The sequence below is a fragment of the Monodelphis domestica genome, chromosome 1 (assembly GCF_027887165.1).
Source record: "Monodelphis domestica isolate mMonDom1 chromosome 1, mMonDom1.pri, whole genome shotgun sequence".
NCBI lineage: Eukaryota > Metazoa > Chordata > Mammalia > Didelphimorphia > Didelphidae > Monodelphis > Monodelphis domestica.
The window spans coordinates 738,432,655-738,453,531 of record NC_077227.1 but is presented as its reverse complement, the minus strand read 5'-3'; the positions used below and the strand labels follow the sequence as shown (position 1 = coordinate 738,453,531).

Sequence of the window (20,877 nt, the reverse complement as noted above, 5' to 3'; positions counted from 1 at the left end):
TAATGCCGACTTCTCCCTAGGTGTCTGCTCTTTGACCATTATGCCATCTATGCTTTAATCCAAGTCATAGAAAAGAATGTTCGATGGTCCTGGGCTCAGCCCAGATACCTGGGATCCACAGTGCACCTGACACTGCCTACAGGCAATCAAGCAGCAACAAATGCACAGATAGAGAACTCAATGACAGACCAAAAAAGAGAAAAAAAGTGGCAGGGTGGCATCTGGAAAGTGGCTCAACACTTTCAACCATTCACATGATACTCCCCCAGCAGAAATAGCAGGTTCCCACTGAGGCTGACCAACTGGGAATCCCAGAAGACGACAATCTCTTGAGAAGAATTACTAGGGCCCAAAGACAGTAGAGGGATGCAGAGTGTGGGGAAGGAGATTATAGCTTCATTCTACTGAGAACTTATTACATGCAAGTAATGAGCACTCTCCCTCTTGAAATTCCAACATATTTACTTAAGTATATAGTGTAGTGGATCCCCCAGTAATCTGCTCTTTTAGGATACAAAATCTTCAAGGTTTTTGCCTTTCTATCCCTGGCATATGTACTGTTCCAAGTAGGAACTTAATAAATTTTTGATAATTGAACTGAAATGAATCACTCAAAGTCCAAATATAAGAATGACTAATAAATTCTTTATAATACATAAGATAAACACCAATTCTAGTATTCCATGATCAGGATTCTCATGTTGAGGGATGACAAACACTAACAGAATGAATAAATCATGTTCTCTTAATAAGGTAAAAAATTTAAATTCAAAAAAGCACAATAGATCCTATTATTCTTGAAACTTGATTTTATTGCCAACTTTTAAAAGCCACAAAAAAACTTAAAAGTTTCTCTAGCCCTGGTCATCACAAATCTCCAGGATGACTCAAAAGTATGACAGTTGGTCTATTAATTACATATGCATAAAAACAGATTTGACATTTAAATGCATAAACAGATTAATAAAATCAAGCTTTCTTACCAGTTGGGCCATGAGATGGCTTGTTAGGGATGTGAGAACTAATAAAAATCTCTGATGAAATTGTGGTCTTTTCTGAACCCTCAGTTGTTGTTATCTGAGTGTTGGCATCCGATGATAACTTGAGAGGAGGGGCAGGATATGCATTCCTGGAGTTATCGAATGTTACACTGAAGAAGAAATGGCACACAGGGTAAGATGTAACAGTCTGTGCAAAACCAGTTTGTGTCTTTGGAAAAAGTCTATTTCAATAAAAAAGCCAAGGTCATATTTGATAACATCAACATCAAACGGTCACACAGGCACACACGCCCCCACAAATGCCCCATTCCATATCTTTCTATCAAAACCCTTCTGGATCCTGCTTGCCCGTTAACCTTAGACTTGTCCCTTGGTAAAACAAGTTGCAAAAATGTATTTATTCTGCATAAATTTTCACGAGGAATTAAGATGATCTTTCCTGGGAAACAGAATTCCAGATGATGAAAGCACCAGGATGGACAAAGGGAGAGAGCTGAATGAATTCCACAGCTAAAGTCCCTGCATCTCCAATTCTTCTATGACAAGATATAAACAATAAAATGTTACAAAAGTTCAGAGGAGGTAAGGCTCACTTTCGGCTGCAGTGTCAAGGAGAAAGTTCTTTGTAAACTGTGAAGAGCTAAATAAATGGGAGTGATTATTTTTCATCAAGAATATGGCATCTGGGCTAGGATCTCAATGTTATGGGCATGATTTCAGTCAGTCAGCAAACATTTATTGAGGATTTGTGCTAAATGCTCAGGGCACAAAGAAAAGGGAAAAACTATTCTTGTCCATAAGAAGCTAACAATCTACAGAGGTTCTTATAAGATAACAGCATATATGAGGAGAGGATACCTGACAAAGGAAGGCACTATTAAGTGGAGCGACCTAGAAAGAAAGGGCCTCCTGTAGAACATTCTACAGGAGGATGTGCTCCTAGACCTCAAGTCCTACAGGAAACTAGGGTTTCTAGCAAGCATGAGCATTTATTAGGTACCAACTAGATTACGGGCACTGCACACACAAGGATACCACCTTCTTATAAAAGGTGGGATTTTAGGTGATACCTGAAGGAAGCCAGGGAACAGGAATCAGATGATAAGGAAGAATATTGTAGGCATGGGGGAGAACAAATGAAAACAACAGGATTCTGGAGATGGAGGTTCTTGGTTGAGGAAAACAAGATGGTCAATACTGTGGGAATTGAGTAAACTATGCTGACTCTACCTTGTGCCTCAATTCTGGAGACACCTCAATCCCCTTTCTATTCAGTTATTGGTCTAGCTCAATTTCTTTATTGTGAGAAAACAAGGGAATCATAAGAGAGCTTAAATGTACTGTTTGAACCTAGCACAGCATGACTGTGAAGCTGGACCATCTCTCTCTGCTGCTTCAAGATCCTGGACTAAGGAATGAGATGATGCTGACCAGAAACCCAGTCAGATCTGAAGTCTGAAGAAAGGAGGTTTTTTCACAATTATGCATCTCAAGGAATTCATCATGTGTATTCTGTGAAAACTCACTCTTTACTGGTCAGTTACTGTTTCCTTGATCCTTTACCTGAATATGGACCCAAGCGGCAATGGGAAACCTCTTTTTCTGATTTCAGAGAATTGAACCTGTCTGATCTCTCCTCTCCCAGTTCTCCACTCATCCCTCTCCCACCTGGGAAAGCCCTTAATCTTTTCTCCAAAAAGAAATCATATAACTTAATCTTGTGTCCTGGTTTATCTCCTATTAAATGTTTCCTTTTAATGCATAAAAATGCCACCACCACCCAAATTCAGGGTCCAGTGCCCAACTGAGGCCTGTGCCAATTTGTTAGGCAATTGATTGCTACTTGGGAGGTCGACCAGTACTAGCATAATGTCAGAAAAGAGAGAGAAGAGAAGTGAAACAAGTGAGTTATTATGGTGACAAGGAAATTCAAGACACACACAGAAAAAAGAGAATGTCTCAAAAACATCACTAAGCAAAGGCTAAAAAGAAAACTATGCTGAAGTCCAACAAGATTTCCTAGAAACATTAAAGCAACAGGCAAAGAGCTAAAACTATTTTAAAATCAAATCAGAGCAGTACTTAGGAAAGCGATGCATTTGGGAAAAAAGATATGAAAAGAGAAATTTATTGAAGAAAATAACTCCTCGAAAACTGGAATTGGTCAAATTGAAACTAATGATTCCATAAAAGAGCAAGAAAAAATAAAAGTCAAAAGTCTGGAGAAAAAAAATTAGAAATATCTCCTAGGAAAAACAACTCACTTGGGAAACAAATCAAGGAAAAGTCACTTTTAAGAATCACTAGGCTATTCCCCAGGTGATAAATGGGCAAGGGACATGAATAGGCAGTTTTCAGATAAAGAAATCAAAACTATTAATAAGCACATGAAAAATTGTTCTAAATTTCTTATAATCAGAGAGATGCAAATCAAAACAGCTCTGAGGTATCACCTCACACCTAGCAGATTGGCTAACATGACAGCTATGGAAAGTAATGAATGCTGGAGGGGGTGTGGCAAAGTGGGGACATTAATGCATTGCTGGTGGAATTGTGAATTGATCTAACCATTCTGGAGAGCAATTTGGAACTGTGCCCAAAGGGCGCTAAAAGACTGTCTGCCCTTTGATCCAGCCATAGCACTGCTGGGTTTGTACCCCAAAGAGATAATAAGGAAAAAGACTTGTACAAGAATATTCGTAGCTGCACTCTTTGTGGTGGCAAAAAACTGGAAAATGAGGGGATGCCCTTCAATTGGGGAATGGCTGTACAAATTGTGGTATATGTTGGTGATGGAATACTGTTGTGCTCAAAGGAATAATGAACTGGAGGAATTCCATGTGAACTGGAACAACCTCCAGGAATTGATGCAGAGTGAAAGGAACAGAACCAGGAGAACAATGTACATTAGAGACTGATGCCCTGTGGTAAATTCAAATGTAAATTCAAACTCCTCTACTAGTATCAATGCAATGATCCAGAACTATTTGGAGGGACATATGAGAAAGAAAACTATCCACATCCAGGGGAAGAACTGTGGGAAAAGAAACACAGAAGAAAAACAACCACTTGATCACATGGGTTGGTGGGGCTATGACTGGGAAAGTGGACTCTAAAAGATCACCCTAGTACAAATACTAATAATAGGGAAATGAGGTCTTGATCGATGGTACATGTTAAACCCTGTGCAATTATGAGTCATATATGGGAGGGGGGGGTGGAGGAAGGGGAGGGAAGGCACATGAGTCTTGTAAGCATGGAAAATTATTCTAAATCATCTAATTAAATAAAATTTTAAAATTAAAAAAAATTTTTTTTAAAGAATCAATAGACTACTTGAAAGTCAAGAACCAAAAAAGAGCCTGGACATCATATTTCAAGAAATCATAAAAGAAAATTACCAGGATATCATAGAACAAAAGGGCAAAGCAGAACCTCAAAGAATATACTAGAGAGCAGCTGGGTGGCTCAGTGTATTGAGAGCCAGGTCTAGAGACAGGAGGTTCTAGGTTCAAATCTGGCCTCAAGACACTTCCTAGCTATGTGAACCTGAGCAAGTCACTTCACCCCCATTGCCTAGCCGTTACTGCTCTTCTGCCTTGGAACCATTACATAATGTTGATTCTAAGATGGAAGGTAAGGGTTTTAAATATATATATTATTAATTTATTAAATCAATAAATAAAATATTAAATATATCTTTTGAATGAGATTTATATAAATATGTAGTTTTCATCTGTTTTTATTCATATAATTTTATTTATTACATATTTATATTTATATATAATGTATATAAAGAAAATATAAGGATTATGTATTATATAAATATATAAATGTGTGCATATATGTATACCTACATATGTATGTGTACATGCACACACACATACACACACACTCACACACACACTAGTTACTTTCAGGGAGAAAAAAACAAAAACTTCCAGAAATATTATAGCCAAAATTCCAAAGTAAGGGGGTAAATTCTGTAAGTAGTTAGAAAGAAAGAATTCAAGAACTAAAAAGCCAATCACAAAAGATTTAGCAGCCACTACCATAAGGAACTAGAGAGTTTGGAAGATGATATTAGTAGGCAAAGGATTTAGGCTTATAAAAATGACATACCCATCAAAATTCAGTTTAATCCTATTGGAAAAAATTGAGGATTCTAAGCATTCCTGATGAAATAACTAAAGGGGAGCAGAAAATGATATACAAACACAGGAATCAAGAGAAGCATAAAAAAGTAAACATGAGTGCAAAACATTATTAGAGATTAACCAAGATTAAACTATTTATATACTTATATTGTGAGATGCTACCTATAGAGCCCTTCAGAACTTCAGCATCACCAAAGGTGAGTAAAAAGGTGAGCGCCTGAGTGTGATTTTGATATGTCTGAATGACCCCAAAAGAAGGGAAAAGAGAGAAGAAAAATGGGGAACATTTTCTCACATAAATGGAATGCCCAAGGAGGAGTTTATACAAATAAGAAGGCACTGGAGGGGAATGAGCAACACCTGAGCTTCACTCTAATCTCAACTGATTACAAGGTTAAGACTACATCTATTTCCACCACTCCTTACTGAAATATATCTTACTCAACAGGAAAATAAGGAGAAAAGAGATTAAAGAATGGAGGCAGATAAGGAGGATGGATTAAGGGGTACAAACTCTCAAAGAGGGGCAAGTAAAAAAAAAGAAAAGGGAAAGTATAATACAATAGGGGGAAATGCACAATTAGCAATCAGAACTATGACTGTGAAGGAGATGAACTTACCCATAAAAAAGAAGAGGACAGCAGAATGGATTAGAAACCAGAATCCAACAATATACTGTTTATAAGTATTACATTTGATGTGGCAACTAGATGGTGCAATGGATAGAGAACAAGCCTTTAGAGTCAGGAAGACTCATCTTTCTGAGTTCAAATCTGGGCTCAGAACTTCATAGCTATGAGATCCTAGTTTGCCTCAGTTTCCTCATCTGAAAAATGAGCTAGAAAGGGAAATGGCAAACCACTACAGTATCTTTGCCAGGAAAAGCCCAAATGGGGTCAAGAAGAGTGGAACACACACAGAAACAACTAAAACACAAACCACATTTGAAAAAGAAAGATACACAGAGTTAAAATGCTGGGGAAGAATGCTGATCTCAGACAATGCAAGAACAAAAAAAGATCAAATTTCAAAAGATTACCAGAAAAATTATATTTTGATAAAAGGCACCACAGACAATGAATTAATATAAATTTAAAACATATTTGCATTAAGTGGTATAGCATCTTAAAAGTTAAATGAGTTAAAAGGAAAAAACAGCAAAACTATAATAGTGTGGGACTGAAATTTACCCCTCACACACTTAGATTAAATCTAACAAAAAATAAAAGAGTTAAGAAGATGAACAGAATTTTAGAAAAGTTAAGATATGACAGACTTCTGGAGAATATAGAATGGGAATTGAGAAAAGTTTACCTATTTCTCAGCTGTGCATGGAACTTTTACAAAAACTGACCAAGTGCTGGGCATAAAGACCTCAAAAACAAATAGAGAAAAACATAAAAATTTAATGCATCTTTTACCAACAATAATGCAATAAAAATTACATTCAATAACGGGCCTTTTGAAGCAAATAGTAAAAATTAACTAGAAAGTAAATAACAATCCTAAAGAATGGGTGGGTCAAAAATAAATCATGAAATTAGAGTTCTGGGAAAAAGCTGAAACTAGAGAAACAAGAGAGTCATCTGACCACAGATGCTAGAAAAGGAGAGAAGAGGCTACCCCCTAGACAGAAATTTAGGGAACAAGCATAATTAGAAATGATAGAAGAAAACACTGGTGAAGACAGAGAACTAAGATAAGACAAAGGTAAAAAAAAAAGGGATAGGGGAAAACCACCATAAAATCAGCCCTTAGGGAACTACATTATTATTTCTTCCACTCCTGATATTCCTATTCTGTTAATGGTCCCAACACACTCATAACAGCTCAAGCTATTCCCTGAGGCCTTTCATGTTCTTCATCAAAATGTCTCCTGTCCCTTACACCCCCATCTCTGCCAGGAAGATGTACTAGAAAACAAAGTGAGCTTGGAGTCAGTTCTGCCAAAACTACTGGTATGAACTTGGTCAAATGTACTACAAAAATGCTATCAGCATCTTTATTATTAGTCCAGGCCATTACCTTCTTTGACTAAGAGAAAATACTGAAATACTGGAAAGAGCCCGATTCAAAGTCAGAGAGAGAGTTCAAATTCTGATCCTGTGGGAAGAACTACTGGGTCCCTGTGAAATCAATGTCACCCCTACAACTCAGATCACCAGATTCCCTCATCAATCATGGGGCTGAACTACAAGGAGGGACCCAGAGATGCCCTTCCCTTCTAAAGCCTTGGACATGGCAAGCCACAAACACTGAGATTTCAAGTCCCCCATTGGGGTGAATGGAAAAAAGACCCACTTGGCCAGATTGAACCTGATTTCTTCATCTAGATATTGGAACCCAATGATCAGGGAGGGATTGAAAAATTATTACACCCACCTATTAGGTATTCACCAATTATAAATGTCTTGGGGAAGACGGAATAATGATGTCTTTGATCACTGACCAACTAATTTACTGGTTATTGCTGGCCTGATCAATATACTGATTTCCCTACCTGGAACCCAATCTTTCAGAATTTTGAAGAATCACAGAAAACACAGCCAAAATGTAAAAAACTGACCTTCCAGTCTAATACTAAGCTGCACATTTCCTCCAGTCATCAAAAACATTATTTTCAATATCATTCCCTTGCTCTAAACCCCACTAACTACAAAAGAAAAGACAAACTACTTATCCAAAGTCTCTAGCTAGTAAGTAAGAAATTAATTTTAAAAATCGATGGCATGTATGACTTGAAAAAAAAATTAAGATAGCTAGATGGCATAGTGGACAGAGTGCTGAACTTGGAGTCCAGAAGACTTGAGTTCAAATTCTGCCATAGACACTTCCTAGCTTTGTGACTCTGAGCATTTTACCCTTCTTTATCTAGGTTTCCTCACTTGTACAATGGAGATAAAAAGATCCACATTCTAAGGTGATTATAAGAATCAAATCAGATAAATGCTTTACAAAGCTTAAAATATACAAATACTAACTATTATTATTAATGAGGTATCTATGTATTCATATATTTCTGTTCTGTTTACTTTTAAATAATTAAAATGAAAGTTTCTTATCTTGTACTTCTCCCAACACCATTTTGTATGTTTTATTATTTCCTTCTATTCCTCATATTTGCCATTTCTTTAAATGGGATGACAGAATTTCAATAATGGTGATACACTGAAGTTTGTCCAACCATTTCCCAAAGAAGTTTTAGGATAGAGATATTGAAACATGGCTCACAGCCCAGATGTGATCTGTAGCACTCCTGAACATGGTCAGAACCAGATTAAAATGTAATTGGAAAATATTTTTTAAATAATTAAAAAAAAATAAGCTAAAGCAAAGATAATATTACATTCCAAACTAAGTCAATTTGCAGCCTGCAGCAATCCTCACATGTGCATTAGTGGTCCTTAGTCTTGCTTTCAGGGAGGAGGGGGGCGACCTTGCTTCAGGCAAGGGGGGCACAGAAGTTATTCCAAGGTTTTCACTTTTTTTCTTTTTAATAATGTCACAAATCTACAGTCATCCTAGAAGAATCACTCCTGGAACAAAGGGCATAACTGCCCACTTTAACATGGGATGGAGAATGCAGGACCAGGCTATGAATCCAGCCTCAATGTTCATTAGCCAAATCATTTATTATTAAGTTACTTAGCCTCTCAGCTCAGTTCCCTTTTTTGTAAAAAAGAAAATAAAGAGTCAACTCCAATGACACAGAATTTTGTGATTCTTGTACTCCCTTTGGGAAATTCATGAGTACGGAGTTGTTTTCCTTTACATTTCATTGATTACTAAAGTTTTAACAATTTTTTCAAGTGATTTTTAAATCGTATTTACTGCTTTGAAAATTACCTGTTCATATAGTTTGTCCATTAGAGAAAGAACATTAACCACTCAATCGCATGTATTATTTCAGCATTTAACATAACAGTTTCATAAAGTTTCTTTTAATTTTGGATATTTTGTTTTTGCCATGAAAAATCTTTTTGTTTTTATATAATCAGGTCTATCAATTTTGTCTTTAGTAATTTTTATTCTATAACTAGTTTTTCTTCATAATTGAGGATAGATTCACTTTTCTTTTTATTTAATATTTTTAAAATATTTTTAAATCTTTGATCCAGTTGAAAGCACTATTAAGTACAAGGCAAAAAAGTACAGCATTTAACTGGGGGACCTGAATCCTAATTCTGTCATGGACTCAGATATGTGACTTTGGACCAATTGATGGACCTCAATTTAACTATAAAAAGAGATATTTGTCATTATTAATATTAAATATTATTAAACGGATTAAATGAGCTTTGACTGGAGTTCCTTCCAGCTGTGTGATTCTTATGGCCAGTCAATCCCACAACCAAAGCTGAGAAGATATCAACTATGTCAACATATCTTAGAAGTCATTCAAAGGGTAGTAAATTTTTGTTGTGACTCTTAAATCTGATCTGTGAGGTAGACTCTCATAAGAAAAAAAACGTAATAAAGGTGGCTGCAAAGAAGAAATATAGAAGGGGAAGGGTAGGACTCAAAGGAATCATCTTAAACAGAGAAATATTCCCTTTTCGAACTCTAGGATAGTGGCAGCAAAAATTATCACAAGATCTGCAAAGCGAGTGAAAGGGAAATCAGATCCAACTTTGTTGAATATTTTAGGGGGTGCCAAGAATTTATACTAGACAGGCCACAAAAGCACAATGTGCCAACAACATCATCAGTACACTGGCTAAAAATGAAGTCTACCTCTTCCTGAAAGAGAAGAATTAAGAAACTCAACTTGATCATTTTCTAAGTGCTGTTTGGACTATTTTTGACTATGTGTTTTCATTGTTTTCAATTTGTCCTAAAAAACTCATGCACCATTTTTCTAACCAAGCAGAGAGTTTTGTAAAATCTTGCCACAGTAGTATCCAGAGTAGGGATTTCACTAATCCAAAGTTTGCCTGTCATCTTTCACTATGGAATTTCTTGTCCATATTATTTATTTTAAAAATTCCCTCTAAGAATTTGTTTCAATTTTTTCAACCAAAGAAATTTATTATATTCTTTGTTTTTGCTCTCCATTTTCTTAATACCACCATGACCAGGCTCATGGATAAAATATAACCAACAACTGTTGCCTCTTTAAAAAGCTGTTAACCCACCTAAAACACTCTCATTTTTGCCAAAAGAAATTAGTTTCCCTTTTGCCCCATTGAGTTTGATCTACTCTACTACTTTATGATGACTTTAATCAGCTTGCCTGGTACTGCGCCGCCAAGGGTGAGGGCTACTTACCAGCTATCATTGTTCGGCACTCCTTTCGAATGTGAGTAAGCCTCCAAATCTGAACAATTAACTTGGGTTTGCCTTGAAAAAGATTTCAAGGGCTGGCCACTCCTGTGAGGTAGACAATCTAAGAACTCGTTATCTGGTAGCGGTATGGTCGATTCTGGAGGGCACAGCAGTATAGGCACAGGCAAGCAAGGCTTTGGGGGACATGGGGCCACACTCAGTGAATTATGAAGTCTTGTTCTAGTGCCAGCATCCATCGTGTGCTGCCTTTTCAGGAAGGTCTCCCCATTCAGCATGCCACTGCAAGGGTTGGGGGAGAGTGTAATCCGAAGATAAGAGATGGCCCTTTTGCTTGAAGAGCATGGAAATGGAGAAGACACTTCTCCATCTAGAGGTGGGGAGCTTGGACGTATCCTGAAGTCCGCCTCTGCCTCCATGCCTGCTACATGACGTGGGTTCTGCTTCAGCTGACCCTGTTCTGCCACAATACGGCCGCGATGCTGGGAAAGGGGAGGCTGAGAAAGGGGAGGCTGGGAAAGAGGTGGCTGGGAAAGAGGTGGCTGGGAAAGAGGAGGCTGGGAAAGAGGTGGCTGGGAAAGAGGTGGCTGGGAAAGAGGTGGCTGGGAAAGAGGTGGCTGGGAAAGAGGAGGCTGGGAAAGAGGAGGCTGGGAAAAAGGAATCTGGGAGAAGCGTCCAGGTTTCCCCTGGCTCTCTCCAGGCAGGACTTCCCGAGGCCGGTACTGTTTCAGATGCTCCTCAGGGGCAATGCCAGAAGGGAGACTTTGCTCCTTTCCTCCAAGTGACTTGGCATTCAAGCCTCTACCAAGGTCCCGGGGGTCAGCAGGCCAACTGTCCTTGGTACTGAGCTGGAGCTCAGCCGCAGTTTTAGTAGATGGTGCTTCTGGTGGTCCTCTGTCTTGAAAGCTTCTTGTGGTGACAGACAAATCAATGGATACCCGATCACGAATTCCTGTGAGCACTGGATCTTTCCTTAGGGAACTTGCCAGGGCTTGGCTTGTAATTGTGGGAGGGCTCTTCAGTGCCTGCATAGTCAGTCTCTTGGAGGCATGGACAGGGCTTTGCGCTTGGTCAATCTGAACCACAATCGGAGCATCACAGAAGCCCTGGGAGCTTCTGTGGAACTCGGAGTAGCCCGCAGACGGATGAGATGGATAACTGATGGGTTCTTGGGAGGATCCGGGGGCAGGTCCCACAGATCTCACCAGCTGTGTCTCTGCCTCTTCATGGAATGGCCCTGTTGCCACCTTGCTAACATAAAGAGCCTCAGATGTGGAGCTCAAGAATGGCTGGTGGCTTCCCGTCCTAGAAGAGCTCCACGCTCTTGCCTGAGAGCTTTGGATAGCTGGCTTTTCATGGCTGGCAAACTGCACACTCCAAGATGCTGCTGACTGTCCTTGATTCGCCTCTGCAGACTCCTTAGATCTGAAGCCATGAGAAGCGCTTTCAGATTGGTCATTGGCCATATTTCTGGTGCAGCCTTTATCATGAGCTTCAATAAAGAGATGATTACAAAATGTTTCAGGGATATTTCTTATCCCCACCGGGCACGGCAAACCCTAAGAAAATACAAAAGCTTTGTTAAAGTAGCAGCAAAGCACTATGTGAAAATCGGCTTACTCTCTAAGATCTGGCATGGCTGTAAGGAACATTCTACCACCCAACAGAAAAGGTAAGACAGGAAAGATAACAACTCTAAGAGTACATGGGATTCAAAAGACCAGGTCCTCCCCTAGCACTAGAACAGGTTAAAAGGATTACTGATTGAGAGGTGGAATGATACCATTTGCAGAAAGACGAAATGCATGCCCAATAGGCTAAGGGACCGCCCTAAGACCACAGTGGTAGGAAGGCTCTACCTCAGCTCCTCTACTCACTGACACCAAATGGTGCTTTTTTCACTATGAACCCCCTCCCCACCCTGACCAATTGCTAGCCAAGACCCTCCACCATCCTTTGAGGTGCTACCAGCATCCCATCTTTTGCCTTTCCCAAGGGCCCCCCTTTCTCATCTTCATATATTAGCCACTTTGGCTCTGTCATTTCTATGTTTCCTAAATGGTGGAGGATTGGAACGTCCATCTCTTCCATTATGTGAGTACTGGAGATGCACTACATTTGAATTAACAGGATTTGAGCTTTAATTCTGACTTTATTATTGACTACCTGTATAATCTTGGGCAACTGCCTCAGCCCCAATTTCCTCATTTATAAAATGAAGCAGTTGGCTTAAAGCACTGTTTTAGGCACCCTACTGAAAGCTCATAGAGAGCACGGTGACAGAGGCCACAGACTCATGAACTTTGTATTTCGTATTATATGAGGTTAAGTTAATCCATCTCCACCACCTTTGCCCTCCTTGCTATGCCCTCGCATACAGAAAAGGTCTCCAGGCTTGCTCCGAGCTGGCCCAAGGACATAGCAGCCCACTGGCTAGGCCCTTACCCACCTCACACTTGCCACAAGATGGGGATCCAAACACCTACCAAGGCAGAGCAACAAGGCAGAGGGCAGGCAAAACTACTTCTCTCCCACGGCCTCTACTCTACCCAGCTTCAGAATACCGATCCCCAGGCCAGAGAAAAAGAGGCTCCTCCCCACAACCCACCAGCCATGCCTTCCTGGCCATCCACCCCAACCCTTTCCCAGGAACCACTCCAGGACCTGCCCAACCCTCCACTGCACTCCCCTAGCCCCTGCTCCTGTCTCCCTCTTGCTCCTCTCCCATCTTCTGGCACTGACAGAGATGTGACCACTCCTGGCACTGGTTACAATTTCATCCATATCCCTGACTCACAATTGTGGTGAACACCAAATACTCCTTGGGTTCCACAAAGGCTCATGGAATCCACATGTAGTGGATGTCTACTGGGGTGGGGAGGAGGGGAGAGATGTAGGTAGGAATACATTCAGAAATGAAGGTGATGTTAAAACTAAAATGTCTTCATAAAAAAAGGTCTGTAAATAATAGATTCTTTCTAACATTCTTTGTGCCCTGGAGTCCCCTCTGGGAATCTGGGGGGAAACTAAGGGAAACTAACTTCTTTCAATGTCTTTAAATGCACAAAATAAACTATGATAGATCACAAAGGAAGCCAACTACATTAACACAAAGATGAAATTGTTTTCTCCAGGCCATTGACAGACCCCCTGAAGTTTATTCACAGACTCCTGAAGAGGTCCTCCACTATCAAAAGTTTACCTGTTTTATTTTTTTCCTCTTTTTACCATAAACATGACAAATGGCAAAAAACGCAATTCCACATGCAGAGTAAAATAAAAAATAAAAAAAGACTACATCTAAAACCACAAACCTCTCCTCCTCCATCATTTTGCAATATAAATATTAAATGTGGCTTTGGAATAATCACCCTTCCTTGCTTGTCACGCCCCCGTATCGTCTTCCTTCAGCCCTGTTTACCTAGATTTTGAGCAAGACTACAAAATCACCCATGCTATTTTTCTGGAAAAGAACAAAAAGATATGGGCTAGACAAGTATATAATTATTTTAGATAAATTCATACCATAAGAGCAAGAAATGAAATGTTTACACTCAGATTTTAAAAAGTCAACTTTATACATCCAACATAGAAAGTCATGAAAGACTGGGTTAGCAGTTTGTGGACTTTGAACTCCATATAATTAAAAAGTGTACTGGAAAAAGGATAGCAAATTATGTAGGATGGGGGAAGTGAGAGCTTCAGCATTGTGCATTAGTCAACCATGCCTGGTTTGGTCCTGGCACCCACACTTTCTGGAGTAACATCAGTAACCACAGAATATCCAGAAAAGAGACAGAGATTAATTTCATGTGGCATAGGAATGTTAGCCTGGAGAAAAGATTCAAGAGATAAGATTTCAACCCAGAAATGTTTGTCTTGACATAAGAAAAATTTCCTAATGATTAGATTGATCTCAAATTGAAAGAAGGTTGTCTCAGGAGGTGGTCTACTCCTCTCCAATAGGTGGTCTATGAGTACAAGCCTAAAGATCCCATGTCAAGAAGATTGTAGAAATTCCTACTGATACATAGGATAAGTTAGATGGCCTATAGGGAATCTTTTTAGAATTCAAGGCAATTTTCAGATTTTATGAAGTTCCTACTAAGGGTAAGACTTACCACCTAGACCTGGGTGAAGTAAGAAAAGTAGGGAGTTCATGGTGGGAAGGAAGAAAACTAACTGGTCCATCTGTACTGCCATTCAATGAAGTCTCTAAAATGAGGAGCTAGAAGCTTTTAATGGGTTTTAACAGAACAGTGGCACCATTAGCTCAGAATCTCCAAAGAACACAGATGTCAGCCTAAGCTAAGATTGAAATGAGAACAATAAGATGAGGTTGGAGAGTGTCAGAAAAGAAAAGAAATGTTTGCCCTTATTACCTGTACTGAGATGTCTGTCAAATTTGTGCTGGAGAGAGCAAGGTGGCAGAGCTAAGGTGGGAGGTCTCAGTGTGATTATAGCTGGAATGGAAGAAAGGAGGAAGGCAGAAAAGAATCCTCTATCTCATCCCAGTCATGTTGGAGGAATAGGACGTCATTAAGGAGACACATGGAGCAGGCTAAGTTTCTATGCATCATATCTTATCTAGCTCCCCGGCAATTTGATCTTACCAGGCTTCAACATTTAATTTTTATGGGGTATTAGGGGGTGGGGATTAGAAAGAGGGAGGAGGCACACTATATCAGTGAATGAATAACTCTGCCTGGTTCCATAAGGGAGCAAAAGATAGAAATTACAGAACCAAAATCTGGTCTCAAGTCAGAAAGACTTCCAAAAAATTAGCTTTCCAAAAGTAAAATGACCTGTCTCAGGAAACGGTGAGATATCTTTTCACTACTGTGAAGATTGGATTTGGCTATCTCCTGATTGTAACAATGAAGGTACTTAGCTCTTCCTTTATTGTGAAGATTAAATTGTAATCCCCTGTCTATTTTTAGATTTTAATCCCCAAAGTGTTAACTCAGTATTTGAAGTCGATCTACCCATTTTAACTACAAAAAAGGTGTTAACTAACCAAAAAGGTGGTGTTAACTAACTACAAAAGGTGTTAATTAACCACAAAAGGTATAACTAACTACAAAAGGTGTGAACACCCATTTCATGCATTGAGTGGGAAGTCCTGGAGAGGAACGCCTACTATGATTGGTAGATGTAAAATTTTAGTGGAGGTGACACAAGAGAAAAAGGTCTTTAAATAGAGGAAACAGAGGCACACGAGGCAAATCGAAAGATTCAGTCACTCAGAGTTGGACTAGAAGACAGTCACTTGGAGTTGGACTGGAAAACAGACACTTGAGGAGAGACTGGAAGACAGACACTCAGACTTGGAGTGAAGGCACTTGGCTACGGAACTGGACCCCCAGGAGGAACTCCTGCAGGAGACCTCAGACTGCTTTCCATTTAGACGGTCACCGTAGTGAGTGAAAGGCTGACTTAGTTTCCTTGCCTTTCTGGCGGTGTGAACCTCCGAGAAAGGCCCATCGTCTTGAGACTCCTTTCCCCTGGCTGGGGCTTAGAATTTCTACCTGGCTCTGAGAAAGCCAGAGCTCTCTTTCTCCTTTTCTCTCATCCTTAATATCTTCCCTCTATTGTAAAATAAACTACTAGTAAATTCCATTTACTTGAGTAATTCATTTTGGGATTTAGAAATTAAATCCCTGGCAACTACCAATTAAAAATTATTCAGGTCCAACCATAAAAATTTAACACTACAGGTCTTTGAGCAAAGACATGAACAATTGAGTATTGGATTATGTTAGTGAGGACATTTTATCTCAAGTAAGAGTTGAACTAGGCAGCATCTAATCTCCCTTCCAGAGCTGAGCTGAGATTCTGCCACTGTGGGAGGTTGGGGGAAGGAGAGAAGGGAGAGAGAAGTGGAGACATACAGGAGAGACTAAATAGTCAGACTGATAGGTAATAGGTGGTACATAGAGAAGACAGACAGATAGATGAACAGATAGATAAGAGCTGGAAGACAGATCAAGATGGTAATAGATTATAGAAACAGATAGAAGAGACAAGAGAGAGATGGCAGATAAAGAGGAGAAAGATGAATAATCAATCAATTGGCAAATAAGATAGACAGACAAACAAAGCATTTAGTAAGCATTTACTTTATGCCAACCATGTTGAGTACTGATGAAATAAGTCTAAGCAAATGTAGGATTCCTGATGAAGAAACAAGGAAACAAGAATTTTCTTCAGAGGAATGTGGTGGTGGTAGAATCTGAGACCACTCTCCATTGTATATTGTCTTGCCCTGTATGTAGGTATCACATGCAATGGGCCCATCACCTGTTTCAGGTGTTTCAAAGACCTTTATTCATTATTATAAACACGACGTGCCCTCAAATGTGGCCTCCCCAGTTTCAGGCTTGGGTCTTCCTGAAAAGCTCAGAAAAGGGACCTCAGCACACATGCCCTTCCTGACTGTGCTTTTCCCGTGCCACCCTTATGTCAACCAGTCAGTCAATAAGCACAGGGTTCTGTGCTTGGTGCTGGTGGCAAAAGATAATCCCTGCTCACAGAGAGCTCCCCCTCCTAAAGTGAAGACAAAAAGAAAACCAATTTGTATAAATAAGTGACATGCAGCAGAAAAAGAATATAATCTGCAGAAGGAAGGCAATAGCATTAAGAGTGGCTGAGAATGGTTTCCTTTTGCTAAATGCATGGGTTCTTAACCTGGGGTCTAATAACTTTTTTCCCACCACATATTTTTAACTATTTCAATAGAAGTAGTTTCTTTTTTTAATTTTATGTATTTCCCTCTGAGCATTTAAAAAACGTTCTTCTGTAAGCAGTGCATAGACTTACTAGAAGGGTTAGAGACTCAAGAAAAGGTCAAGAACCCCTGTGCTAGATCCAGAAATTTTATATGAAAAGATAACTGACCACATTTTGCCCTTCAGCCTTAGGGGCAAAATTAAGAATTGGGACAGGTGAGAAATGAAGGCTTGTGGATGAGTAAAAGGGATGAAACCAATCAGAAAGAGCTGAGAAGAAGCAGAGCCCAGTCAACAAATTAGAGGAAGCATTCCAGTCTAACTCTTTCAACATTCACCTCCAAACAACTAAAGCATCAAGTGACTTCTGGAAAAGAAATGTTAGGTGAAGCATTTTTCCTGTCCGAAACAACTCAGGACATTGGAAAGAGAGGTCTATAACAATGGGATGGAAGCCAGTCCAGAGCACACATGGAAGCAACCCAATAAGCCTGAGGTGGCAATGGCAGTTATCATGGCCACAGATGAGAAAGGGATTAGAAAATCAGCCAGAAAGATTACAGACATTACAGGGGATGCTAGTGCAAAAACTAAGCACAGGCCTGAAAGCTCTTGGCAACTACAACACCGCCCCCCCCATTACCCAGTTACTAGCTCCGCAGGGTAGAGAAGAGCACAAGCATTTGCGGTTGCAAGAAATCAGGGGGCTTTCCTGGATAATGATCAGGACAGAGAGCAGGAGACAGTGAAAAGAAAGAGAATTCATCAATTAAAAAATGTTTACAGTCCTACATGAGAAAAAGGTACATGTTAATTCCTATGCAGAGAGAGAGAGAGAGAGAGAGAGAGCACAGATGCAAGTTGATTATGTCAGGGCAATCTAAAAAGAAAAAGAAAAAAAAACCATGCAAAGCAGAATTGCTAAAATGGAAAAAGAGATACAAAAATCCAACAAAGAAAAGAGCTTCATAAAAAGCAAAATTGACCAAAGGAAAAAGGGATTCAAAAGCTCACAGAAGAAACAAATTGCTTAAAAATTAAAATTGGGCAAACAGAGGCTAATGACTTCCTGAGCACTTAGAAGGAGAATTCACAGAGAAAGTTGATTAGGATGACACAATAGGCAAAAAAAAAATCGAGTGAAAAAGAGGATGGCACTGGAAAAGGGAAGAGAGAGGGAGAAGCGGTAAATTATCTCCCCTAACAAGGTGTGGAAAACCTATTACAATGGAGGGGAGGATGAGGGTGGAGACAGACAATGCTTAAACTTTACTCTCATCAAAACAGCCAGATTCACTGAGATATAGAATCCTATCTTACCCTATAGGGAAGCAGGAGGGGAATAAAACAAAGTGGGTTATAAGGGGAGGGGAAATTGGGGGAGGGGGTTAAAAGCAAAACACTTATGAGGAAGGAGAGAGTGAAAGAGGAGAGAAAGAACAGGATCAAAAAGGGAAAATAAGATGGAGGGGAATACACAGTTGGTAATCATAACTGTAAATGTTAACAGGATGAACTCACCCATAAAATGGAAGCAGAAAGAAGAGAAAAAGAAATTTAATAAGCTATCAATGAACTCCCTAAGAAAAAATCACCAGGATCAGATGAATTCACAAGTGAAATCTATCACACATTTAAAGAACAATTAATCCCAATACTATATAAACTATTTAGGCAGAGAATAAGACCCACCAAATTCTTTATATTCACAAATATCGTGCTAGGAAGAGCAAAAACTGAGAAAGAAAATTACAGGTCAGTTCCATTTAATAAATATAGAGGCAAAAATTAAATATTAGAAGATGATATGATGATATCGTGTGGAGTGGAATCTCAGGTCTGCACCCCAAAGTCCTCTAATGAGCAGACAGGAGAGACGTAGATAAGATGCTAGCAGAGAAAATGAAGCCTTTATTAGGAAGGGGAGAAGATGGAGGCAATGTTTTAAGTGGTTGACCCAAAACAATGTCCAAAGATACTCACATGAGATAAAAATTTATAGGAAATTAACATAATGCTCCTCTTTTTTGTTGTCCACCACCTGTGTGTAACACAATGTCTGTATATGTTATATTTTCTTTATCTTTTCCTAACCTCCTTATGTTTCCCAGTGTTCTGAAACTCATGGGAGCATTCCTCAAGTTTGCAATTTCTAAGTTGAGTAAGAGTTTAGACTTGGCCAAAGCCTTTCATGCTGAAATATTTGGGACATGAAGTCAAGATTGTTACTATAAGTTTAAGGAATTTTCCCAGAGGAACCTAACCTCTTTTAACCTTTTGAATACTAGCCATTAGAGCTATTAAGAAAAAGGGGGGAAAGAAGTGGTTTTAACCACATTAAAAAAGAATGAATTCAAGATGTACATTTATGTATATAAAGTTGCTTGGGGAGAGGGATTTCTCTACTCTTCATAAGAAGAGATTGCTATCTCTCTTCTGAAGGGCACCTAACTTTCACTAATTTTCTATAAGAAATTACTAATACTAATATATGGTGGAGGATAATGCATGATTTTAACCTTAACAGTATCAACTAAAAAATTAATAACTTTGGCAAAGTTGCAAGATAAAAAATAAACCCACTTAAATCATCAGCATTTCTATATATTACCAACAAAGTCTGGCAGCAAGATATAGAAAGAGAAATTCCCTTTAAAATAACTAGACAACATAAAATACCTGGGAATAATACTTGTCAAAACAGACACAGAAATTTTGTGAAGACAGTTACAAAACACTTTTCACACAAAGTCATATCTAAAGAATTGGAAATATATTAACTGATCATGGATAAGGACAAGCTAATATAATAAAAGTGGCAATCCTACCTAAATTAATTTATTTATTCAGTGCCATGCCAGCCAAATTATCAAAAAGTTATTTTATATAACTAGAAAAAAATAATAACAAAATTTATCTGGAAGAACAAACGGTAAAAAATAGCAAGGAATTAATGGAAAAAAAAGTATGAAGGAAGGTGACCTAGCAGTACCAGATCTTAACTATACTATAAAACAATAATCATCAAAATAATTTAGTACTAGAATGGTTGATGAGTGGAATAGATTAGGTATACAATACACAGCAGTAAATGACCATGGAAATCTGGTATTTGATAAACCCAAAGATCCAAGTTTTGGAGGCAAGAATTTACCATTTGACTAAACTTCTGGACAGTACTTTGACAGAACCTTGGCAAAGACAACTATCTCTCACCATACACCTAAATAAGTTCAGATTGGGTACATGATTTAGACATGAAACTTGATATCATCGATAAATTAGTATTTGTCAAATTTATGGATAAGGAAAAAGTTTATGACCAAATAAGAAAGAGAAAGAAAATCACAGGAGGTAAAATGGATCATCTTGATTACATGAAGTTTATTTTAAAAGTTTTCGCACAAACTGCAGTGAAAATCACAAGGAAAGAAAGAAACTGGAAAAAATTCTTTTTTTAATAATTAAAAAAAGAAAAAGCTGTGAAAAGCAGGCTTTCAAAAATAAATATTTTGTGTCCCTCCAGCTCCTGAATGGTTCTTCCCAGATACTCCATCCAGAAGGGTCCTGACCAGCTATCCTTAATTCTCCAGACTTAACCACCATCCTTCCCCTATCCTCCACTTTTCAGCTCCTTTTTTCTGTATTGGCTTCTCCCATAAACATGTTAAGATCCTTGAGGGCAAGAACTGTCCTTCTAGGGATTGG

The 20,877-nt window shown here is 38.9% G+C and overlaps 1 protein-coding gene across 1 annotated transcript in view; it reads right to left on the bottom strand.

Annotated features, from left to right (window-relative positions):
- ALMS1 (ALMS1 centrosome and basal body associated protein) overlaps positions 1 to 20,877 on the bottom strand; it is a 100,513-nt gene that overhangs the window by 41,804 nt on the left and 37,832 nt on the right. Inside the window, exons 6-7 of the mRNA XM_007477862.3 lie at positions 10,427 to 12,000; positions 984 to 1,150 (exon numbers count right to left, since the gene is read on the bottom strand). Of these exons, the coding sequence (XP_007477924.1) occupies positions 984 to 1,150; positions 10,427 to 12,000 (1,741 nt within the window). The remainder of the gene's footprint in view (positions 1 to 983; positions 1,151 to 10,426; positions 12,001 to 20,877) is intronic.